The following is a 27,144-nucleotide window of genomic DNA, read 5'->3' as shown; positions in this document are numbered from 1 at the left end:
ATTTCTATATTAGAGAGATTGATGCATTCTTGCCCAATAGAATATTAATTCTCTATTATGTTACTCTAAACTACCTATGATAAAAACAGAGAAAGTACTAAGTAATGTAGAGATTCTTTTGGACTACTGCACTTTTTTAAAAGTGTCAACTATTTTTTAGTGACAAAGAGTTACAAATATTGATTCAATTTTAATTTATTGAACATATTTAAGGTGAAGTACTTAGTGTGAGTAATAATATATTTTGAAAATTCTGCTTTAAAATCAAACAACAGAAAACCATATAATAATTATGAATTTCAAAATGTAATCAACTTACTTGAAAATAAGTTTATTGTCTGATTATAGATATTTCATCTTGATGCTCATTTGTAAAACATTTGGATAGGATAGAAGAGTATAAAGAAGAAAATATTTTTTAAACCCCCTTTTTACATTTTGGGATATCTATGTGTATAGGTACTCTTTGCAAAGCCAGGAATATGTGCTATGGGTATAGATGAACATATATACACAATTTCTTTAATTCAAACTTAGTGTTTCTCCTGCCATGAATTTTAGAAAGATTAGAATTTAAAGGCAGAGATTATTTAGTATCCTCTAATTATTTCAAAATTTAAAACAATTCCTTTTTTTTTTTAAGTACTTTGAATTTATCCTTTTCCTTATATTGTGATACATTTTCAAGCTGCCTTGGTTTTCTCTCCATCCTTCTTAATATGTTTGGCATAAAGAACCTTCTTAAACTTTTTACTTCATCAAGCCATCTCTCTCTTTTTTTTAAAGATTTTATTTATTTATTTATTTTTAAAGATTTTATTTATTTATTTGATAGAGAGAGACACAGAGAGAGAGGGAACACAGCAGGGGGAGTGGGAGAGGGAGAAGCAGGCTTCCCGCGGAGCAGGGAGCCCCATGTGGGGCTCGATCCCAGGACCCTGGGGCCATGACCTCAGCTGAAGGCAGACGCTTAACAACTGAGCCACCCAGGCACCCCAAGCCATATCTCTTTTTAAAGAACTTTTTCGAAACCTGTCTTGAACCATATCCTCTGATGAAAAAAATAAAGCATGAAAATGATAAGTCCCCATATTCTTGCTCAAAAACTACTCGTAAGCCAAAGTGTTTTTTCTTTAAGATAAACGAGAAGCGACAGCATATGTTTTATCACCTTTCAGATTATATTGTTACTTTCCCTCTAGTTGTTGAATGTTCTCATTCAGCACGGAGACTAGCTGTTGTCACTGAGCTGTCAGGCCATCGCTTTCTGCCTCTCCTTCACTGTTAGTCTCCCACTCATGTGACCATTTCCGCACCGTCTCTCCTTTAATGTACGTATGTGAGAGTGAATGACTTTCTGGTGATGAAGTTCCTGGTATGTGTCTGGGCTGATCTTGGAGAGAAGAAAGGGCAGCAACCATTATCCACTTTTTACTGCTGTTTCGAGCTATTTTTTTTTTTTTTTTTTCACTATGTTATACATAAGTACACCTATCTTGCTGCCAGTGGGTACTGGCTTCTTTCCAGGACCATCTAGAACAAGGGCCCTTTATATCAATTTAGACATGATGTTCTCTGATGATTGATAATCTAGATATATTAGATGGATACCTTGATGGTTTTATAGGAATGTTTATTATCAATATCTTTTTTATCAATTGTGCTGAAATTGTGGATTTTTAAAAAAACGCATTTAAAAATTGTATCACTACCACATATTTTAAATAGTAAATGTTTGTTTTGAAATAAGAATTAATGACTGTTTTATACAATTAGGGCTGCTGAAATTCTTTACTATTTCGCCCTGAAACAAGCTCAGAAATACAAGATAAGTAAATTTCTTTCATCATCCCATTACATGGCACTGACAGAAGCCAGAAGAAATTTGGGACTGTTTCAACATCATGATGCTATCACAGGAACTGCAAAAGATTGGGTGGTTGTGGATTATGGTACCAGGTAATATAATTATTAAAAAGTGATTATAAAACAATTTTTTTAAATTTTGGGTCACAGGCTTCTATCTTTGATGAAGTTGTTAATGTACATCAGACCATATCAATAATGCCATCCCTTATAAGTATTGCTATAGAAAAACATCAATATTCAAAGCATTTTTCAAGAATTCTATTGACAATGTACTAGCTGTCCTAACTTTTTATTGCAGTGCATTTCTGCAAATGGAGTAGTAAAACATTATTATAAAGCTGATTCTGTTTTCTCCCAAGTATAATGTGGTAATTGGGGTTACCTTGTTGACCAGGGATTTGGTATCAAATAAATCATAGCTATAATCCAAGGAGATAAAGAGCCATACTTGATTGTATAGCAGTTTAATTTCATCCTATTTCATATCCAGTTGTTCTCAGCCTAGAGGATAGCCAGGAAGTAGAAGAACCTAGAAACCTTGATATATATAGATGATATAAGGAATTGGGATGAGAAGGGTTGGCCTGGGTATTGATATCAAAGCCATCTTCAACTCTTAGAAGGTCTGTGAGATGAGTGAGGGAGGGGAAGCTCAGTTATTTTCACATTGCAGGATTGGAAACAGTGAGTACAGGCTTTAGCTCAGAACAGCAGGAGACTTTGTACATAGTGCTTCCCAATAATCAAAAGGCTTACCTTTTGTGATAGTGAGATTTCCATCATCATGCCCTAGTTTGGGTAACCATTCATTAGGATCATTGTAGAGGAGATTCCTATGTTGGGGAAGGAGTTTTGACTATTGTTTCATTATGGCTTAGTTATTATTTCTTCCAGATTTTTTTCCTATCAATAATGGTGTACTTCAATAATATTTTAAAATTGTTAAAGTGTGCTCTGATTTTCTTATAATATAGATTTAAGAAGTGAATCTCTTTTTTTAATAAATGCTCCCTCCCATGTGTTAAAAGTGTATACAACATATAAAGTCAACATTACAGATTGATCCACAACTGATATCACTAATCATTATAAGTGTTAATTAAAATTTTAGTTACAGTATTTTGACTGCCTTTCTAGATATTTGAAAAACAAATTCTTGAGGTTTCATTAGTTGACTTGAGTCCTTGAAAATATATTCATGGTAGCATCTTGAATATCTTCTTAGTTTTCTTGTGGCAAATGTATTTGGCATTTGTTGAGGTTGAGCTGGGCTTAAAATGGAAAACATTCATTGGCTGATAATGATAATTGGTTTTTCTCCCACAGAAGGCATTTTTTAAAATAAGGTCAGATCCTCCATTTTTTTCCTTTTCACCTGCTCCTGTCTTCTTGGTTTATTGAGTTTAAAAGTGAGGGTTATATTCAGAAAAGAGTTCCTAAGAGGAAATGAAGAAGTCATTCTCCTATACCGTCTCCTTGCTCTCTCTGGCTGCCATAGTGAAAGAGACTTGGGTACAGGTCATTGAATTTTTGCAACCGAACATTTTCTGTCTCATAACCTTTCCAGAAGGGCTGTCATTAGTTCTTCCATATGTTTGGTTATGCTTTTAGCTTATAAAAACATCACCATACAAAATTGCATCTTAGAGAAAAAAGACAATAATTCTCAAATTATACTTGACATTTGTAAATTTGCTTTGCGAGCACTTCACACTTCATTGAGAAGTCATACACAATTATCAAGTCATTAGCATAGACATTTTAAGTAGGAAATTTCAAAACACAAGTTAGTTATAAACAAAGAGGCAGCTAGCATTGGGTGTTCTCTTGTTCTTAGACTGTTGACTGTTTATTCAAATGTTGGCAGAAGTGTCCCTGTGAACAAGTGTATGAGTTAAGGATTGCATTTCGCTGCTAGTAATAACAACTTGAAACTGAATAAATCCTATCCTACTTATTTTTATGCCACGTGGAAGAAGTCTTCAGGTCCCCAGTTCAGGTATAGCAGCTCTACAGTGCCGACAGGGGTCCAGACCCTTCTAGCTTTCTCTTCTGCCATCTAAAGGTGATTCTTACTTAGAGTACTGCTCTCAACAGTAGATTGAATGTTTATATAATTATCACCTGGAGAGCAAGAATACAGCATGGCTATTTGAAGGTTAATTCTAATCATGGCATGAAAAAATGAATTAGAGTGGGACAGTGTTTGTGATGGATGTTCAGCCTAAAAGTGGATAATGGGGCTATGTGCAAGAGAAGAAATGGTAATGAGATCAGTTACAGAAATATTTAGAATTCTGCCTATTTCTATGTTGTAGTTAAGGTAGGTAGGAGAAAAAAATGAACAAAGGGTAAGTATGAAGGCCCATATGTATAGATCAAACTTCACTGACAAACATGATAGTATCTGCCCGAAACAGTAGTAATGATACCAGAGTAGAAAACTGTGATTTCTAAGTGATGGTCCGGTTCAGTGATAATAAAATATGGGCATGTTAGAAAATTAGAGGCTCTGGGAAATCCCACAGTGATGAATTGTTGAAACATTAAAATTTTGCTTTACCCAATGTTTCCCAAACTTATTTACTGTGTTTAGTCTTGTTTTGCTTTAAACAGAATGGTTTTATGCATCCTGAGAAAGCATTTGGGGAATACGGTACCAGTACTTAGTGCTTACCTCGTTAGAAGACTGTGCATGTGCCTTTAGGATACAAACATTGATGTGTGGCATTCCCTCAGTTTAAGCTCCAGTGCACTGTAATACATATAAGGTTTTAGCTGATGGAGAACATGACTTTTATTCTTCAGGTTCTGACAGCCTAATAAAGATAGCCATGTAGATAAAAATAAACTTAAATCGAGGGGCTTGTTCCTATAACTGAATTGTAGTCATTCATATTGTCTTTTAGTCTGGTGAAGACACTTGTTATCACCTAGGAAAACATTTGAATAGACTAAGAAACTTAGCTGGATGATGGCCTGAACTCACATGCATAAGACTTTAATACTATGTATGTATAACACATTTGCATAGTTAATTAACTTACTGATTGTGATCACTTACATCTTTGAAAGTAATCTCAGTGCTCTGCAAAAACAAGTTATTTTTAATTCTCTTAAACATTTTTTTGTCATTGCATGCCAACAAAAATGTTCTTAACATGTAGGTCCAAAATTGCTTCCTGTATTGGGGAAAATAATATAATCACTCTATAAACATAATAGGTTCAATGGCTGATTGAAAGCATGTTTAGCCAAGTTTTTCAACAGATTTTTGCAGTGACTTTACTTAGGGTTACCTGTTCTATAAAGCTTTAAAGAAACAAGATGGAACTTAAAAAAAAAAAAACCTTCAAATTCTTTTCCCAGGTGTAGTGCTTCAGCAATAGTTGATACTGTACCAATATTATATTCCAGAATTGATCTTGAGTAGGTTGATTCATACGCATCTCTTTGGTTCCTCAGACATAAAAGTACAATTTGAATACAATTAACAATTTTAATGACCAAGAAAAGTAACGGGGAGAAAGACAATTTCATTATCCAGACCTGTGAAAACTTTCTCTTTTTTTGAACAAGAACATGAAACTAAAGTCAACAAAATATTTATTTGAAGTTTTCAGGAATTTGAGTTTTTTGAAGTATGTATACTGAACGAATATTCTTGTGAGTGACAGTTAATCTCATGCTTTCTTTTGCTGTTTCCACATTTGTTAAAGAGTTTTCTAAAGTAAAGGACCAAATCACTTTTTTGGTAACAAAGCCTTAAAGCTATTGGAGTGATCGTGTTGAATATTCTTAGTATTTGGCATGGTATTCATAGAAAGTATCGGTAGTTTGATTAAGCTTACACGTTTCAGGTGTATACAGAAAGTTTTCTATTTTAAATGAATCCTTGTTAGTGAAATCTTTTGACTAACCTTTTTTTCCTAAGTACTTAGTTCTGGGCAAAGAAGAGTCAGTTCATTATAGGTTCATTATAGGTTTCACTTTGTGAATACAAGATGATGGTGGTTTGGCCATTATTAAAGAAACTGAAAATATTGTATACCGATGTTTGAATTACTTCTCAGACCAGTAAAAATTTTTGGTTCACAGACTCTTTCATTCATTAATGAATTTGAAGAAGATAATTGGATATTCTGCACTACTTCTTATTTTGAAGGACAAAAACTCGTACAACTCTTACTCTTTTGATAACCTCCTAGACATGGTTAGTTGCTACCTTTTATATTATCATAAAAATGTGTGATTCTTTTGTTCTTGGTTCAGAAAAGGGGGTGAGAAGCTGAGTGAAAAGAAACCTTGAAAAATCGTGATTTCCTTATACATGATTTGAAAGAATTTGTATCATTTTATATGAAATACCTATGTGTTCTTCTTTCCTGTAAGTGTGTCTGTATTTGATTTATGGTGTATATTTTGTTCTGACTAAATCTAAGCATGAAAACTAATGAACTTCATTATGTGGAACATACGGCTTTGAGAACACTATTAAGATGATACTGTAAGGTAACTGGACGTTGTAATTAGTTATTTTGCTTGGCTTTAATTAGAAGCCCCTGAATTGTCTTCTGGTTTCAGGATGAGCCCATGGAGCGCTGTGAGCAGTGCTCAGATGTGTGTAACAGCAGAGGAGCAGTTGAGGAATTGAAGACTAGCTATTAGCCCCACCTCTGTACCTGATTGCATGGGCCTGAAAAAGTTGCTTAACATCTATGAGCCCTCATTCATTTATCTGTTAGATGGGATGATTCCTGCCTTGGCTTGTATCGTGGTTAGGATCAGGGGAGCCAATAAAACAGAACATACTCTGAGAGGAAGAATATACTCTTCAGCAGCAAGGAAGAACAGTGGGAAAAAATGGTGGATTGCAAACCTCTTTAGACTTCCATTTGGCAACTCAGATGTTTTAAAACTGTAATATTTTATCATTAGAGTCTATTGTGAGCCATAGGCTTTGAAATTTTACATGTAATTGGAACTTACACATCTGGAATCAGAGATAATAAGTTCAGTATTTTCATATACTGATGCTTGCAATCAAATTATGGTTACATATTTTCATGTTAAAGTAAAAAATCCAATAAATGGACATACATTGCTTAAGGATATGAAACCTGTGATACAAAGGTAAAATAGTGAAACTTTTTGCAAAGTGATCTTTAGCACTTTGATTTACTTGGTTCCTAATTGGACTCTAGTAGTCCGTGTAACACATGCCGTACTGAAGTCTAAAGACACCCCATAAAAATGCACACACACAAGAATTACTTACTTTGAACTTTGATGGACCTTTATGTAGCTAGAAGGAGGACACCATTGTGTCCTTTTTAGGATTTTTGTAAGTACTATTACATAGCTAGTTTTGAAACTTAAGTTTTAAAAGTAAAATAAAAAATTTTTGTTTATTTTTACAGGATTTGAAACAAAACTCACAAGGTTCTCTACCACAAAAAACTGTAATAACACTGAGTGCAGAGCCAAGGTAAATACATAATTTCTCATACACTTTGCTACTGTTCTGACTTGACTTTTTTGCTTTTCATGTTTCTTTTCCCTAGCCAGGATATACTTTGAGGCAATATTTTGTTTAATAAATTTATTAATTTAAAAAAATTTTTTGAAGAAATGGATTTTTCTCCCATGACTGTCATGTTCAATGTTAATAGTTAACACAGTGCTTGATACATTAATTGCTGAACGAACAATTATAACAATATTTTTTTACAGATATTTGGTATGGGATCATAAATATGATTTATGATTATGTTCTTTCTTAACCCTTTGTTTACTTATCTTCTTTTCATTGATCCCTGATCCCATTTTTAAAATGAAGGAAGAAACTTAATTATGAAAAGTTCCTACTATAAATTGTTTACTAGATAACTGTCATTGTGCTGGCCAGACTGTCTCATTTTGGCATTGTGGATTTATGTTAAGGCAAATGGGAAGGGTGTTCAGTTGACCTGAAAATGGGGTGATTAATTGGTGGCTGCCTCTGATTTATAAAGAAATGTTTTTTGTTTTTATTGGTAATCATTTAACCAAGTCTTCTGTTTTAAATGACCAAATATCACTAGGTCAGTACCCACTATCCCCAGATACACACTATATTCTTATATAATATAACTTTTTGCTATCTAAATTGAGAAATTCAGTATGTACAAATTGTAGGATAAAAAAATAATTGTAAAGGATAATTCATGATTTTAGGTATTCTTTATTATTATTATTTTAAAATAAATGGAATCAAAGTATTACAGAAAATTTAGGGGCGCCTGGGTGGCTCAGTCGTTAAGCGTCTGCCTTCGGCTCAGGTCACGATCCCAGCGTCCTGGGATCGAGCCCCGCATCGGGCTCCCTGCTCCGCAGGAAGCCTGCTTCTCCCTCTCCCACTCCACCTGCTTGTGTTCCCTCTCTCGCTGTGTCTCTCTCTGTCAAATAAATAAATAAAATCTTTAAAAAAAAAAAAAAAAGAAAATTTACAATTGCTAATAAAATTGACATTTTGGTTACTCAGAGAATAAAGCCTTAGTTTGCTAAATCTCTTCAGGAAGTAGAGACTTAAAATGTATACAGCTCATACCTTAGAACAAGAAGACAGGTATTTTTTCGTAACACTAAAGTATCACTAAAGTAATGGTAAAGAAATCCTACATTTCTTTCTTTTGGCCAGAAAAAGAAGGGATTAACTGGAAAAGACAGTTTAAGTCTCAACTTTGAAGTCCTGTTGCAGGCTTAACAGCTTTCAGGTTGCCAGGTCATAAGAGAGTAATGATACTCCCATTACAAAATGTTTTCTTTGTCTTAAAATGTAATATTTTGATGTAGTTGAGGTTGTGTGGCTGTTCCTTAAATATTTTGCCCCTAATAAACTCTGGTATTAGGCATAATCCCCCTTTTTCTATTTTGGTAGGGGAAGATCTTTGTTTCTGTTGACTGTAAGAATGCCTTATGCTTGCTATAAGTAATTTATGCCCCTTCCCCACCCCATTAGTCTTCCTCTGGGTGCATGGTAGGGTGGGTGGGATGGAGCCCTAATGGGTTACAAACCCTATGGCTTTTCTTCTTCCTCTACTGTCCTTGCTTTAGCCAGGAGTAAGTGATATTTTAGCTCTACTTATGCTGGAGGAAGAAAGGAGATCCAGGTGTATTAACTAAGAAGAAATATATTTTGAGCTTTAATATTGAGGAGTTTTAATTATATATCAACGTAAATAGCATTTTTGAGACTATTAGTAAAATGATTGCTTTCTGATATTTCCTTTTAAACAGTTTGTATTTAAATAGTGTTCTTCATCTTAATATTACTCCTTCACAGTTCTTTTCTACCAAATGTCAGTGCTGCTACTGTTTCCGTAGTTAGGTGAATTGGGGATACTTAGGATTGTCAAGTTCTTATTTGTATCTTTATTATCTGTTTTGTACTTGAGGACCTCATGAATAGAACTACTTATACTTCTGGTTTTAAAATCTATATTTTACTTGTTAGCCACAAATAATCTGAGCTGATCTCTCAACAAAATCAGAGAAGAATGGAGGAATGACAGTGGCCTTTAAAATGGAAGAATTTCATAGTTTTATTTAGCAGATACTGAAAGTGATATTGCACTTCTCAGTCTTGAAGTTGAAAGTTTCAGGAGTATGGTCATGAGTCTTTCTCATGTTCTTCATGAGTCCCTATATAATGATCTAAGGCTTAGCATTATTTTGGCGATAAGAATAATTCTTGTTTGAGCAACAATTTATTAATCTAAATAAAATATGCATTCTCAGTGAGAGAGACATCCTCCTTAGGAGGGTAAAAATTGGTTCTTGGGGAGTTTGAAAAAAAGTATTTTTTTAAATATATAAAGCATAAAAATAGTACTCAATAGTACAATAACAGATATACTTTTAAGTGTTGTATTAAAATTGTATGGGGGGATGATTAACAAAAAATGTCTAAAAAGAGTCTTTAAGGAGTTATGTGAAAAGTCTGAGAAATACTGATCTAACTCACACAATTTCATAGCTATTTTTTTTTTTAAGTTTTTATTTATTTGACAGAGAGAGACACAGCAAGACAGGGAACACAAGCAGAGGGAGTGGGAGAGGGAGAAGCAGGCCTCCCGCTGAGCAGAGAGCCCGATGCGGGGCTCGATCCCAGGACCCTGGGATCACGACCCAAGCCAAAGGCGGACTCTTAATGACTGAGCCAGCCAGGCGCCCCTAACTCACACAATTTCAATAATACATGTAAATGAATTTGATCATGCTGTTTGGCAACATTAGTTATAGCTATAACCTAACATAAGTTAGTTTGGGAGTCTTTAAAAAGGAGCGGCTAATCTGCTCATGGGGATGTGGTACATATCTGTGAGCCTGATTGAGTTCACAAGGTTAGGTAAGCTCTATAGTATATGCATTCATAGTCTTTATGTGGAAAGAAGGTATAATTGAGAGTTAAAAGTTAGGGCACCCTGAACAAGTCATAAATTTTCTAGCCTTAAATAATCCTTGAATCGAGGTGTTTCTTTTCCTCTAAGGAAACCAATTGTAAAAAAAACTGTAATACAAAGATTTACAGGATTAGGGACGTGGAGGACATAGAGGATGGAAGGTAAACTCCTAGGACAGGTAGGGATTTCAGTCTTCTTTCAGTGTTTGGTACTTGAGGCAGGATGGAAGCAAATATCACCGCAGCACAGGCCGCCAAATCATGTGTTTTGACAATGTGTGAAGGAACTTTTTTTTTTTTTTAATGTGGATAATGTGAAATGCCATGGAGTATACAACTAAAATTGCATTGAGATAACTTCTGTAAATCTGAAAATTTAATTTTTCAAGTAGAAAACTTTTAGTTTGAGAGCAATTTATTCAAACCCATTACAAATTTACCATTAAGTGCTTTTAATGTTTAACAAGGCGTTTATTGGTAAGGGATTTTTGGCCAGAAAAAAGAAGGGATTAACTTGAAATGAAACCACCAACCATGTGGAGACACAAAAGAAGTCCTTGTTTTCGGGGCTTGGGTGACTTTAGAGTATCAAACAGATATTAAAAGTACTCAGTTCCAGAAAAGGCACTCAGTACCTCCATTGTCATGTGCTTGTTGTAATGGTTCTCCCTGGATGGCTGCCCAGCACCTCTAATTTAATTTCCTCTTGTTTTCTCCATGTGTGCTTTCTTTTTGGATCCTAATCTTTATTAATAGCATCATTCTCTTTTTGGTTGTCTAGGTGCTGAAAAATAGTCTTTATATGGAAAGCAGGTACAATTAAGAGTTAAAAGTTAGGACACCCTGAACAAGTCATAAATTTTCTAGCCTCTAGAACCCACTTTGACTTCTACCTTTTCTTGTTCTTTTAAGTTTCATCGGCTGGAAAGTCTTTTGGATTTTCTCCTCTGCTCACCTCTGACATTCTTCGTCTCCTGTCTTCCTATTACTTTCCGGTTTTAGGGCTTCTATTATGATTTTTTTTTTTAAATGTTTTACTTGAACTACTGCAATGACTTCCTGCTCTTCTGTCTTCAGTTTCTCTCTGCCCCTAATTTATTGCGTGTAGTTGTCACAGGAATCTACCCATAGCAGAACGCAAGAAAGACACCTGGGTGGAAGCAGCAAGGCTTCTAGGACCTAGCCTCAGAACTCCTAGAAGGTCCTTTCCACTACATTCTTAGTGAAGCAAGTCACTAGGGTCAGCCAAGATTCAGGGGGAGGGAATTATTCTCCATTACTTGAAGGGAATGATGGCAGTCATCTTGAGAGATGGTCTACCACAGTTTATCCACTGGCCACTACAATTCACATACAATTCACCATGTGCACAATATTCCACCTCCTCCCACGATGCCAAAGTGCCATCCCATTATGGTACTGGCCCCAAATTTTCATCTAAATCAGGTCTAAAATGACTCAATCATGTAACTGGGAATTGATGTTTTCTTACTTCTCTCAGTATAATAATTATTTGAAGTTAATTCTGCTAGACTGTAAACTCCTTGACAGTAGGAACTATTTCTTTTATTTATTTCTCCCACCATGCCTGTGGAATTACAGTCAACATAGTAAGAATTGAATAAAGACTTGTTGAAATACAATTAATTACTGACTGAAGAGACTATTAAACTTCGGACACCAGATATGCATAGACATTCTATGTGAAAATGTGGTATCCTGGTATATCTTCTCCCCAAATAGTTCTTTCATCTAGTATTTGGAGTTTGGATGCCAGAGGGCTTCTGAATACACTAAATAATACTACAAGCAAAAATAAATAACAACTCAAAGCTTTGAATTTGCTCAACATTTGGACAACTGTTCATTGGAGATTTTAGAGTTTCATACCATGGGACCTGAAAAATTTTAGGTTGCCTCTCAGCATCATTGCATTCTTACAGAATTACCTTTGTTGAGATTGCTTTCTTGAAGGCTCTTTAGAATGGGTGGGTTCAAAAGATACTCCCAAATATCTAAATGAGTTGACCTGATCAGATGACTTTTTTTTCTTTTTTAGATTTTATTTAAATTGAAGTTAGTTAACATACAGTGTATTATTAGTTTCAGAGGTAGTATTTAGTGATTGATCAGTTGCCTATAACACCCAGTGCTCATTACATCAAGTGCCCTCTTTAATGCCCATCACACAGTTACCCAATCCCCCCCACTTCCCCTCTAGCAACCCTCAGTTTGTTCCCAGTAGTTAAGCATCTCTTGTGACTTGCCTCCTTCTCTGTTTTTATCTTATTTTATTTTTCCTTCCCTTCCCCTATGTTCATCAGTTTTGTTTCTTAAATTCTAGATATTAGTGAAATCATGGTATTTGTCTGTCTCTGACTAACTTATTTCCCTTAGCGTAATACGCTCTAGTTCCATCCACATTGTTGCAAATGGCAAGATTTCATTCTTTTTGATGGCTGAGTAATATTCCACTGTGTGTGTATGTATGTATATATACATACACATCTTTATTCATTCATCAGTGAATGCACATTGGGGCTCTTTCCATGTTTTGGCTACTGTGGACATTGCTGATCAGATCAGTTTTTACACACAAGACTTTCTGTTGTTGCTGACTTAGAGTATTTGCCTGATTCTGCATTTTGTGTTTTTAATGTTGTTATCACAAACCATTCTTCTCACAGTAATTATCTATTAGTGTAATGGAATTCAAGACTTTAAATCATTTTTTCATCTGTTACTATATCATCAGTGTATTTTTATACCAAATCACACTGTATCTAATCTTCCTACCAGTTGTTTAAACATAAGTTTTAAATGAAGTAACCAAATTCACAGCCGTACAGTTATTGTTTGGAAGTGGAATTTCTAGGGAAATAGAATTCTCACCATTCAGATTCTGGCAGTGTTATTTATTATAATATAGACCTGGTAGAGTCATTTATAGCTCAAGAACTGAGCTGAGATTCTGCTACTTGAACGAAAGTGGTTCTAATCTGAGCATGTGGCGTCTCCTGAGAGAGCTGTGAACATCACGATGCACCTTACTTTGTACCTGGTGGTTTTTCTTGGGGGAGCTGGAACAGTGTTAGCAGTGATAACTGTGATGACTAGTGTAAGAACTGTGCTTATTGCTCATGGATCATAACAGTGTGAGCTCAAATCTTGTCATGCACTAGAAAACTAGTACAGAAATGTCTTCACATTAGTTAGCAGAAAAACAAATGTACAAAGTCACAGAGATTGAGGGTTTCTGTCCTTGATAATGAAGGGCTGCATTTTAACATTATCCCAAGGGAATTTAAAGTAATAATAGAATACATGATTTGACTAGGATTTGACACTCTGGATCCTCTGCAGGTTCTGTTATTATGAGAGACTTTAGAACTTTTCTTTTAATGGGGCAATTGTTAACTGAGAGTACTGGAGACTCTTAAAAATAAAAAACTGAGTTCTAGTCTAGTAGAGGTCTGTCTGGGTATTAATAGCATAGTCTATTTAAGAGTTAATGCTCATTACTGGTTTTGAAGGAGTTCCTAAACTCTCCTCTGAGATGCTTTTTTGTTTAAGTATTTCTTGCTTGTGAAAGGTGTTTGTGTGTTTTCATCTATGTTGCATCTGAGTTACATTTTATTAATTTTGACTTGTTTCAAGATATAGATTGACCGGTTCTCCAATTATCCAGAAACACGTTTCAGCCTGTGTGTAATGTGGGATATTTTTAGAAAGGATGTCTGACCCAAAAGACTTGAGTAGAATATAGTACATTACTTTAAGTAACCAAAAACTTCCTAGGGAGTTGGAGATACTTTCAACATGATATATTAGTTAATTTTATGTTATAACTAGTTTTAGAGAAATCATGTCTGGATCACAAATCAAATAATCTTATCTGGTGTTTGCCATTCTAAATCAGTCATTCGCAGGCTTGTATTTTGCCTGACTTTTTTCAAGGAAATATAAAGGTCTCTGGGGGAGAGAATAGAAAAGGCTCTACCTTTCCCACAACAGTCTCCCTACCCTTAACATTTCTATCTATTTTATGATATCAGAAATGATGAGTATTAATTCCAGAAATACTGTTTCAGCCTTACATTGACTTAGATGAATAACACCTATTATATGAAAAAACAAAAACGTTGACACTTTCATTTTATGTGATGGCAGACTAGGGACTCTGAGACTGACTCTCTCAATTTCCTATTAAAACTCATGAAAACAAAGATGATGATGAACAATCAGAGGAACACCAAACCTTGGTTTGACAGTCAACCTATTGCCACAATTTAAGATATCCACAAACTATAAAGTTGATCAACTGGACTGGAAAATACAATTACTTACTGACCAGTGGTAAACAGTTAGAAATAATAGCTACATTGCAGGTCTCTAGAAGCAGGTGTGGAGATTGATTCCTTTTCCTTTTTATAATGTCTACCCCCAAAGCTTTGAAATTTGTGTACCTACCACCTAGAACAGAGAACTAATATTTTAATACAGGGACGGGGCTACTTTTTGAGGCTGTTAAGGAGATAAAGTAACTATTCTTTTCATTCTCTCTTCCTAAGATTTCTTTTAACCAATCTCCATTTAATTGGCCAACTAGATCAACTGATTCACTCCATTCCTTTTCTGTGCCCATGATAGCCTGACCTTGTCCCTAACAGGCCACTAGCTAGGGAAACTGGTACAATTCTCTCCCTCTGGTCTTTCTGTTGAATTGTATGATTATCATGAAACAATTATTTATTCCCAGATCAGTTGTTCTTGTTATTTTTCTTGCACAATTTGATTAATTTTTATTGAACTGATGAATTATACAAAAAGATTGTTTTTTTTAAATGAAGTTGGGTTCTTTAGAAATTTTCAACAAATGTGAGTCACTGGTGACTCACCACTCCACTCACCACTTCCCCCAAAAAATTGGGAAGAAGTCATAAAGATGTAGAAGCAGTCTGTACTCATATGGCTTAATATTTTTTCAAGTGGTGAAATTCTTGGTCTGCTTTAGAAAAACCTAATCTGGAAACCATACGTGATTAATCACATGCATGGTTATGTAGAAGATATGACACAGGACTCCAGTTAGTGGTCCCATAGTTAAACCAGAAGCTTTGCTCTTAATATCAGTAGATTAGGAAATGTTATATATATAAGTATATATAAAACATATATGAAAACATGAATTATTAAGTCATATGTGTGTAACTTAAAATTGTACTACCTAAACTTTAACTTTCAAGTCAACTTTATCTCTTTCAGTTAATAGGTCTATTGCCAGCCTTAATCACACTTAAAAGAGGGCTTCCGTTGTGTCTGTATTTCACAACCAATTTGGAGACTGAATCTGACAGAAATAAAATAGGCAGGTGCAGCCACTCTGGAAAACAGTATGGAGGTTCTTCAAAAAGTTGAAAATAGAGCTACCGTACGACCCAGCAATTGCACTACTGGGTATTTACCCCAAAGATACAAATGAGGTGATCCGAAGGGGTACGTGCACCCCGATGTTTATAGCAGCAGTGTCCACAATAGCCAAACTATGGAAAGAGCCAAGATGTCCATCAATAGATGAATGGTTAAAGAAGAAATGGTGTATATATATATGTGTATACACACACACACACACACACACACACACACACACACACACACACATATACACACATACACACACACACACAATGGAATATTATGCAGCCATCAAAAAAATATCTTGCCATTTGCAACGATGTGGATGGAACCAGAGGGTATTATGCTAAGCGAAATAAGTCAATCAGAGAAAGACATGTATCATATGATCTCACTGATATGAGGAATTCTTAATCTCAGGAAACAAACTGAGGTTTGCTGGAGCGGTGAGGGGTGGGAGGTCTGGGGTGGCTGGGTGATAGACATTGGGGAGGGTGTGTGCTATGGTGAGCGCTGTGAATTGTGTAAGACTGTTGAATCACAGACATGTACCTCTGTAACAAATAATACATTATATGTTAAAAAAAAGAGAGAGAAAAGATAGTAGGAAGGGAAAAATGAAGGGGGGGGAATCGGAGGGGGAGACGAACCATGAGAGACGATGGACTCTGAGAAACAAACTGAGGGTTCTAGAGGGGAGGGAGGTGGGAGGATGGGTTAGCCTGGTGATGGGTATTAAAGAGGGCATGTATTGAGTGGAGCACTGGGTATTATACACAAACAATGAATCATGGAACACTACATCAAAAGCTAATGATGTAATGTATGGTGATTAACATAACATAATAAAATAAAATTAAAAAAGAAAAGAAATAAAATAGGCAGAAACAAGTGGGGAACTGATGGTAGAGCACTGACCTAGGGAAGTATCCGTTCAAGGAAATTACTATTGACAGTGGCATGGGCCAGAAGGATACCCATGATAGTCTTTGCTGAAGAAAGAATCCCTACATTTGTTCACCAGAGTTGGCATGAAACAGTGAATATACAGGCATAGCCACCTTGGGTGGTAGCCTTTTGGACCTTTGCAATCAGGCTGGCTCTATGCATGTGGACTTACATTCCTTATTATATACTTTATATATTATATAACTTACTCTTCTCCATCACTGCATTTTTCTTCCCCTCCTTTAGTCATTATTAACAAACTGGTTATTTAATTTATTTATTTCTTGCTGTCTATCTCCCTTGCTAAAATATTAGCTCCATGATGGCAGGGAACTACCTTGCTTTTGAATCCCCTGGCAAATCCCTTGCTTTTGAATCCCTTGCCAAATACTTGTCAAATAAACTAACTCTAGGTAAGAGAGGGGCTTTAATGCCAAAATAAAGACCAAGAGTACCTTTAGCATACACAGGGTCTGGATGTCTGCTTCTGTGAGGGTAAGTAAAGGGAAAGTTATCCTAGCAAACCTTTGCAAAGGCTCTACAGAGCGACAGAAAGTAGCGCTACATGAAGACTCAGAAGAACAATTTACCTTTTAAAATGATTTATTACAGAGACCAGGAAAACATTACAAAAAAACCTCTTTGGAGTTCTCAGAAAATTTGAGTCATGATCTCTAAGAAATCTGAAACGGGAAACAAAGAGCCGAGATGAAAAACTGGTGAGATGATACGGGGGAAGGACAAAAGGGAAGGTTACTGGTGGGGGCACGATGAGCGAGCATCTTTACAAGTGATACTGAAGAGTGAGGCCGACATTGTGAAAGAGTGTCCAGTGACACGAAAGAAAAAAACCCATGAGATGCTTTGCAAGAATGCAGAGAAAAGGAAGAGGAGTGGAAACAACGGGAGAGAAGATGATTGGTATGCAGGACAAGATTTTAACAAAAGACAGTGATTTTCTTCAGGAGAAAAAAATGGAGCAGAGACAATGATCAAAGATAGAACTGATGAAAAGTTTTCTGAGCTGAGAAGGTCTGACTTTATAGATAAAAGGGTTAAGTTCTGGGTAATACAAATGAAAAGAGGGTCACTCCTGGTATGTCTTGGTAACTTAGTCCAATTAAAAGGAAAGGGACATATTGTAGAAGTACCCAAGCAGAAAGATACATACTGTGTAATATGGAACAAAAGCTAAACAGACTTAGGTTTCTTCTCTGTAACGAGAAGACTATAGAGTTTTTAAATCGTTTTATACTCACAGTTATCTTTTATATGTGAAAGCAACAAAAAAAAGACATTTTCAAATATGAAAACACAAAATGAACCATGGGTACTCTTCTTTTTGAATATTTTCTTGATAAAGTCAACTCAGCTGACTAATATTTGAATCAAAAGCAAGAAGGCATTGAAAATAATGAGACATCGTGAAATGCAGATCATGACTGGAAATTTGGTTACCGGAACCGAAGCTAGGTATGTACTGTAGAAAAAGCTACAGGAATATAGATCTGTGGCTTCAGATTATGTTAACATCTAAAAGAGGTAGAGATCTTAAATAAGTAATTGTTTTGCCTCAGGAAGATTTAAAAGATAAAAGCTCCTGGTGAGAGTGATATTTCCTACTCAATTGCCTTCATTTATTGTCCATGTACTGGTGACTCACCACATCCATATCTCTTCTGAGAAAAGTTTGCCAAGTTCTGCCCACAGGCCAGATAGGTAGCTCCATCGGGGTGGTCCACCTGTACCTCCATTTCAGTGCGTATAAAACTGAACTCCTGGGGCGCCTGGGTGCCTCAGTCATTAAGTGTCTGCCTTCAGCTCAGGTCATGATCCCAAGGTCCTGGGATCAAGCCCCGCATCGGGCTCCCTGCTCAGCGGGAAGCCTGCTTCTCCCTCTCCCTCTCCCTCTGCTTGTGTGTGTGTGCGTGTGCTCTCTCTCTGTCAAATAAATAAAATCTTTAAAAAATTTTTTTAAATTAAAAATAAAACTGGGATTCCTACTCTCTACTCAAATATTCTGTGGTCCCGAGCTCCTTAATAAAATTTCAGCATCATCATCCAGTTACCTGGGCCTCAATTTTTGAGTGATCATGTATTCCAGTTTTTCATTAGTGTCCCCTTCAGTCCCTGCTCATCTTTGTCTCTTCTCTTTCACTTTCTCCTTGTACCCAAACAAATACCAGGTCTTTTCATTCTACTTCCTAAACATATCACAGTTTTGTCCGCTTCTCCTTAGCTTCAGTACCAGTGCCCTACTTTAGGTTGCTACTGTCTCTCCCCTGAGTGATGGCAACACTCCTGTGACAGGTGTCCCTCCCTCATACATTTGTTGGAGGAATTAAATAAGGTTACGTATATGAATTTATAGTGTAGAATCTGGTACTTAGTAGGCATTTAACAGATACTAGCCATGATGTTTCAGCTGCTCAAAACTCTTCTTTTCTCCACTGCCCTAAGGATAAACTCACAGACTCTTTAACTTGAATTATGTGTCTACATTTTGGTTTCTCTAGCATCATCTTTCACATTACCCCAGCCTGCACTCTGTGTTTCAGCCCTTCAACTGTCAATTCTCTTAACATACCATGTTCTCTTACTTCTAGACCTTTGCTGCCTGGAAACAAAACAAAAACCCCCTCCCACCACATCCCCAGGCGCGCGCGTGCGCGCGCGCGCACGCACACACACACACACACACACACACACACACACTCACACTCACACTCTTTGCCTGATTGACCCCTGGTTATCTTTTAGGACTCACCTTAAATGTTACATTCTCTGGAAACTTTTTCCAGTATACTTGAGTCATATTAGGTGTCATTCTTGTATGCTCCCATGGGACTGTGTGTTTAACCACTGTTGTCCCACATAACACATATATAATATTCCTATGAAGATGCTTGCTATAAACCCCGTGAAGGCATAGGTTGGGTCTTATTCATCATTCTTACATGACACCTAGCAGTCTGTCTAGAAAGTAACCCAGTAATATGTGCCAGGAGCGTTCAAATTAGGCATTGCACTGGAATAAATCTATCCTGTGTAGAGATGAAGAGAACTGTGGGCAAAATCTTTCTCTCAGCTTTATCATCTGAGAAAATATTTTAAAAGACTTAAATGTTCAATAATAACCATCGAGGAATTGGTCAAATAAACTATGTTCATAAAATTCTATATAAAGTTAAAAAAGATGCCTGTGCTAGCATGTATTTTGTAATAAAGAGCATAGGATTGGTAAATTCTGAGGTTTAGCTTAAGTTTTTATGAAATCTGCCTTTCACATTCCATGGAGAAAATAAAGAAGACTCGCCTGAATTAAAGAAGTTATGAATGGTTGAATGAAATAAGGAAGAAGTACTTGGTATACAAGAGATGTTTGCTGATTGATCATTAAAAATTGTGGTAGAGAAGGTGACAATTAGGAGAAGTTACGTGTAGTAATTGATAGGCAGTTAAGGACAGATTTAAAACTAAGCATCCCTCTGAGGAAAAGTATGTTTGTAGTGATCAATCTTTATGGGAAAATTTTTGCTTTAGGAGAATCATCTTGCATTCAGTATTACCTTCTTTTAAGATCAATAGGAGTTTTGGGTACTTTAGTATAATTTGTTGTGGGTATAGTGTTTCGCTTCAGATTGCATTCAACTGCATGTAACAAAAAGCGTGCTACATTGGCTTCCCAAGAAACCAAGTTTCAAAGTAGTAGGTAGTCCAGGCCTTGTGATGTGTTCCATGAGGTTGTGAAAGGCCCCTTTTACCTCTCAGCTCTGCATTAGCCTGTGGTGGTTCTCATGGTCTCAAGATTGTGCCTGGTTCTCCAGACATTGCATTGTGTTCCAGCCAGGAAGGGGTAGGAGGAGCAAAGGATGAAAGTTATGCCACTTGAGTCTGCTGACTTTTATTAAATTGAGGATATAATAATTTTCTGGGAAGCTCCACTTGCTGAATTCTAACTATATTTCATTGGCCAGAACTGTGTCACGTAGCCACCTCAAGCATGGAGAATCAAGGGCTTTTTTTTTTTTTTTAAGCTACGATTATTGTCTTCCTGAGTAAAATTGAGTTTCTGTCAGGAAAGGAGAATATGGGAATGGCTATTGGGTAGGCAACTAGCATTATCTACTTATTAGGTTCATTAACTAGACGACTCAGGCCAGCTACCATATTTTCTGATCATGGAGTACTCTTCCCTGCCCTCTGCCTCTCAGACTGGAGTTGTATTCTGCACACTGTGGAAACAGGTCTGTGCTGAATAAATCACTCCTGGATGCTAGAAGCTTCTTAAAATCTTGTTCTCGAGACTCTCCTACCAGTTAGGTAGTAAAATCATATCTAACACAATTATTAAAGAAACAGATTTTCCATTTATTCTAAAACCAAAACATAATTAGATATTGTAAAATTAAGAATTGGGATAGAGATAAAGTAAAAGCATGTATGTCCTGTTGGGATTTGGGGTATTCATATATAAAGAAAATAGAATATTCTTAAATGTTTACTGTTTCTTAGTGACCTATTTAGGGTCATGTTAAAAGATACTTATTCCTTGGTTCAGATAGTCAGCCATTCAGTGACAGATTTATTTTGTGTTCCTGCCTTTGTCGCACTGTGCTGGGATATGTTCATGTTCTCCTTCCCATTTCATTTCTTGTTTTTTTGTTTTGTTTTGTTTTTTTCTTTTTCTTTCTTGTTCAGAACCACAGATAGGGTGTCTTCTATAAGTAGCCTGTGACTTGGACTGCTTGTATAGCCTACCTTTAAATAAAATCCTCAATCCTTAACGTGAAATCTTTTCTGAATTCAGTATTTTTATTTTCTAGGAACATAATATGCATATATGGCATATTATTACATAAATATTTCAGTCTGGGACAGGGCTCATTAAATAATTTAAAATTTCTGAATATTAAGATCAAGTGGAATAAATAATTTTATGTGGCTTCATGTCAGTTCAGTTTAGGCTTTGCCACCAAATGAGTTTTGAAAAAACCTGATTTTCAGAGTTTTTCAGATTTTGCAGATAGAGATTGTAGAACTATATAATAAAGGTTTGGAAGAATTATGAAATAATTAGTTTAAAGTAATTAGCAAGTTCCCTAATAAAGGCACAGTACAGGAGAAAGCACCATAACTCTTCTGACTTGCATTGGATTGTTACTAGCATCATGCTTAAGTGCCTCAACTTTTCCTCTTTGTCCAGCTTCCCATCCCTTCCAAAAATTGAAAAATGTCTGTCTTTCAAGAAATTTTTGCAAGTCAAGTGGTGCTGACTCTTCACCCTCTGTACCACATTTCCGAAGCACAGAGGTATTTAAGTGCTAACTTTTCTTCTTTATAAGAGTCCTTTCCTTGATTCTGCTTGTCTACTAGTGTTCTAGCGTCTTGAATATTCATTAGGCTTCCTCGTTATCAGAATTAAAAAAGAAATTCTTATTCCTTTCTTGCACCTCCTGAAAAAATACTTTTTATAGTTTTGTGTTAGGCAGTTTAAAGTTTATGATAGGCAGCTTTAAATAATATAACTGTATATTAATTATATATACATTTTTACTGTCACTTAGAAGTTTGAAAAAAATATTTATCAGTAGGCTACCATCATTCTCACATACTGATTTCTGAAAGATTTACAACGTGGTCAGAGTTTGTCTCCTTAGTGCTTTCAGGGCATGATATCTTAAATCATTCTTTTCATCAATTTTATGTGAACTTGAAACGAATCTTCCTTCCCAGGCCCTTATAATTAGTCTACTGTGATTTTGTTCCTAGGTACAAAATTATTTTAGATTTTATTAGCTTTAGATTTTATCTGTGGAAGTGGCTGAACAGACTGCATTTAAAATGATAGTTTTAAGTTTTATTTCTTGAAAAGCAATGGCAAAGTAGTTATGTGTTCAGTGAACACTTGCTAAGTTGCCTGGTTAGTCTGTGTTTTAATTGCCTTTTTATTGTTTATACTTTAAATCAAACTTTCTTAACTAGCTGTGTGGTTCTAGTTTGTTGTCAGATTATTATACAGTGAATTAAGTTTATACAAGGTGTTTTAGTTGTGTGGTTTGTCTAATGAAATCAAAGCGATTTTGTTTGTTGCTTCCAACATCTTGCAATTACCTCATCAAGGATCATAATTGGGAGAGTGCAGAAGATGGAGAGGAAAAATGTGTGCCCTCTGTGTGTTGGATTATGATGAGATATTTTGTTACACTGTGAAGGCAGAGTTAGCATGGGGACTACCAACTGTAATCTGGGAAGGATTATAATCATTTCCAGTTGTGATATTTGGAAATGCATAACTTGGTAGAACCTAAGAAAAACTTGGGAAAGGAGATGAGATAGTGGCAAAGAAAAGCTGACATTAGTTTTGGTGTATCTGCCAGGTAATACAAATCTTGAATGATTCTCTTCTGTTATTGCTGTAGTGCCAAAGGTTTTCCCCCTGTTAGTTGGAACTGCGTAATGCACCATGAAAGAGATAAAGTAAATATCTGGACTACGAGTCATTTTTAAAAGTGATTTGTATTAGGGTTGGGCAGGGGGGAAGTGATGTTTAAATGAGTCCTTAGCTGTTTTGTTCTGTTTTGTTTTCTGGTTTCTTGCACACTCAGTCCTCTGTTCTCGCTCTTCTTTCCTCCCTGTGTCCATCATGTCTTCTGAAATTGCTGAGACAGAGCTAATTAACTCAAAGCAGTTCACAGCATAGACTGAAGTGATACGGCGTATTTCAAAGTCTTCTATTCTTCTGAACCAGATTTTTTTTCCTTCTAAATGCAGATTAATAAAGCGTGCACTACAAGAGGAACAAGGAAAAGGATTTTAGTGAAGGTATCCCGATCCTGAAAAAGTCAGGAAGGGCTTCAAGCCCATCTTGGACTTCAGAACACTTCACAACTTTGTGGTAAAAGAAAAATTTTAAATAGAGCCTTTGGACTTATTTATTTCATCCTTATTTGGAGAGCAGCATTATTTTATTATTTTATTTTATTTTAGGCAAGAATATTGTATGTGAAATTAGGCTACTTTTCAAAGTAAAACATACCTGGGTTTTAGGGTTTTTTTGTAGGTGCTTAAAATATACTCAGAGTATTATAGGTAGTTGGATGGCTTGTGTGTTTTTCTTCGAATCGTGTTCTTTATCCCTTGTGACGTTGTGTTTGCCTTCACTGTAAGTGATGTTTTCTCTAGTGTTTTTTATCTTCTTCAGTCGGTTCATTGGATTGTAGAGTAGAATGTCTTTCCCAGGACCAATATTGTGTCTAAAAGTGTTTTGAAAATAGAAAGTGGTTTGTGTTTTGTTGTTTTCATCATTTTACCTCTTATATGATGGCTCACTTGCATGGAGAGACATAGCACCAATATAAAGTTGTTTTTTTTTTTTCCTTTTCACCTGAAAAACCTTACACAGGATAGATTTCTGTTGTTGACAAAGATCTACAAAGGGAATACAAACATATTTGCCGTGTCTGTCTTTAGTAACAAAACAACTTTATTTTACTGCATTAACTTTTAAGGTCTTTTTATTCATGAAAATCAGCCTGTTTATGTACTACGTGTTCCTCCAAAGTTACAGCGTTATAGTTATTGGAGAAATGAAATTTTCTCCCAGTAGATGAAAATTACATTTTGATTGAACATCATTCCTTATGCAGTCACCCATAAATATAATGCCTTCTGCTGTCTTTTCAGAAAATGGCTACAGATGTGATTTCTGAATTGACAAGAAAATAGAACATCTTAATGTTTTAGGTAAAACAGATGGTATTTTTGTTTTAGGCAAAACTCTCTCATAGTGAAAGCAACTTAATTGGTGACAAGACTCTTAGGGTCAGCCAAATTATGTACAGCTTTTGTATCTGTTTCTTATTATTGCTTTAGTACCAAAGGTCTTAGAATAGTTGGAAAGGAGTATTTATCCTTCTTATTGCTATTTTCTCTTATGCCCTTAAAATAGATGTAAGGTTTTTCAGGCCTGTTTTATTTATAAAAGTTGTAAAATTGCATGTGGATTCTACTTTGGTTATATTTTCTCTTTTAGAAATGCTTTCCCCATTCCTGAAATATGTAGTTGTACTTTTGACAGTTAACGCCTTATAATATTGAGTTGTAGCTATAACGAGTATTTGCAGCAATAAATTCTGATAACATTTATATACTATTTCGTTTCCATACCATTGAAACATTTATATACTATTTCGTTTCCATACCATTGAGCTTTGGGCAGATTTCATGGTCAGGTGCCTAAAAAGAGCACAGTATTGTGAAAGGAGCTCTGGACTGAGAGTCAGGGGCTCATTCTAGTCCCACCTCTGGCACTAACTAGCGTCAATTTTTTTGAAACCTAATTCCATTTGCTACACGTGCTGGGAGAGAAGGATCCGATGTAGGTGATAACTAGAGTTGCATCTAGCTAACAGTGGTTTTCTTGTCTGTTAACACATAAATCGTATATAAAGCATTCATTTGGATAAACACTACGAAAGGAAATTTTTACGTAGAAAACTCAGCTGTGGAAATTAAGCCAGCTTCTCCAATAACTGGGACATAGGAAACTATTTTCCAGAATAACACCACAGTTGCAAAATGGAGACTTACTGTAGCAATTCCCTTCCTACCACCTCTTATAAAAAGTTAGAACTTACTGAAAGAACAGCTTGTGTTGTCATTATAGCAGCTCAGGAAGGTAGCCTCGATTTCATCTCAAAGAAGCTCCCTTAAACCGCAGTCCTGCCATTGGAGGTGATTAGAAGGTTTCCGAGTGAAGGCTCTTTATGGGGTAAATACAGAGCACTCTGATGAAGCAGCAGACCGAGAGCCTTGGGGACGTGGGGACTCTGATGGGACTCTGAGTGCTGCGGACGGCACATCTACTTCTAGCGCATACACTGGAGGAAAATAGGACCACCCTCCTTACCTGCAAGGTTCGGTTCCTTGGAGCCTGACTGCTTGAATTTAAATCCTGGCTCTCTCACTTAAGTGGCTCTGTGTCCGTGAGCAGGACACTGAACCACTCTACACATCTGTAAATAGGTATGATTCAGGATGTCACAAGTTAGTTGTGAAACTGAATGGAGTTAATTCAAGTGAAGTACATCCTGAATGCTAGGCAGTGTTCTAAAGGCAAATTAAGTGCAGCTGCTGGTGTAGTCGGTATTGTTGTTGTTATCACCATTTTGGCTGAAAAACTCTATACCACCTGCTGAGTCAAATTTACTCTGAGTTAAAAATAGCAAAATTATTTCTTTATGGTAAAGTGCTATTTATGAATTACTGCATTGTCTATTAATATTATAAACAAGCACAATTCTCTACTCAAAGTAATATTTTCTAACAGACAGCTTTCTAGAATACTTACTTAACAATCACATACTTTTCATCTAAACCAAGAACTTGGATTAGAAATATTTTGTGGAATCCTTGGATTTGAGATAGAAGGTATTCTCAGAAATTAAATACTTAGTTGACAATAGCAATTTTAGGTCCCGTTATCATACCGTTTCATGAAGGGCAGCTTCACATTTGGATTGGAGCACATATGCAGTGCATTTGTGCACTTTGCTTTTGAATCTTGTCCTTGCAGAAATGACTGTTCATAGGATGATAGATTCATAATATTTTTGTCCCATAAATTTTAAGAAATATATTTCCTATAGTTAATTTAAGAAATTAACTATAGGAAAAAAATGGTGAAATAATGTGTTAGGAAGATCAGCTAACATTTATCCCCTACTTGTATTCAAATATAATCCTAATTTTCATTGTAGAGAAAAAGAGTGTTCTGTTCCTTACTGTTCAATTTTTTTGCCTCTTAGATGAGACCGTATTTGCTACTTAATCAACTGGAAGCTTTCAGAAAACATCATTTTTTATTTTTCCCCTTACAAACATAAATTCCATTGTCTGGTAATTGAAGAGAAGCAAGACTGTTATTATACAGTTTCTGGAGAAACTTTAATGGGGAAACAGTTAAATATTTGCCTAGTTAAGAAGGCCTCTTTTATAAAAATAGAAAGGTTTTTAAACTGGGAGGCCTTGGAACGTATATGAAAAATCTTGTGCATGTGTGCATTTCTCCAGGGAATGCAGTCTGTGTGAGGTAGTCAAAGATTAGAAAATAAACAGAATTTTAAAAGGCTAGGAATAACCACCTTAGTCACTGTAAGGGACTGTCAGTCATTTTCTTTTCACAAAGTACAGGTTCAGGGTTTTCGTTGTTTTCTTCGTAGTGTTTGCTGTGAGCACCTGCGCTGAGACAGTGGGGTTGGGGCACATCAGGCCTGGTGGTCCGTGGATGAGGAAGTGGGAAGGCATCCTCCCTGGGAGGGAGGGTCAGACAGCTGGATACACTTCATTTCAGTCTTTGCCTGGGCCCAGGTCCAAGGACCCCAAGTTTTTCTCATTGATCTTTGCCCCTCCCCACCCAGCCCTCAAGATTTTCTTGTATGCATTTGGTGGTAAAAAGTCTTTGTGCT

At 36.0% G+C, this 27,144-nt stretch overlaps 1 protein-coding gene across 2 annotated transcripts in view; it reads left to right on the top strand.

The window, feature by feature from the left end:
- MAN2A1 (mannosidase alpha class 2A member 1) overlaps positions 1-27,144 on the top strand; it is a 165,189-nt gene that overhangs the window by 83,735 nt on the left and 54,310 nt on the right. For both annotated transcript variants that reach the window (XM_032403874.1, XM_032403875.1), the window contains exons 10-12: positions 1,777-1,959; positions 5,968-6,082; positions 7,290-7,357. In XM_032403874.1, the coding sequence (XP_032259765.1) occupies positions 1,777-1,959; positions 5,968-6,082; positions 7,290-7,357 (366 nt within the window). The remainder of the gene's footprint in view (positions 1-1,776; positions 1,960-5,967; positions 6,083-7,289; positions 7,358-27,144) is intronic.

Source organism: Phoca vitulina, unplaced genomic scaffold (genome assembly GCF_004348235.1).
Source record: "Phoca vitulina isolate PV1807 unplaced genomic scaffold, GSC_HSeal_1.0 scaffold6, whole genome shotgun sequence".
NCBI classification, from domain to species: Eukaryota; Metazoa; Chordata; class Mammalia; order Carnivora; family Phocidae; genus Phoca; species Phoca vitulina.
The sequence above is the reverse complement of the archived record's forward strand: the minus strand, read 5'-3'. Positions and strand labels throughout refer to the sequence as shown.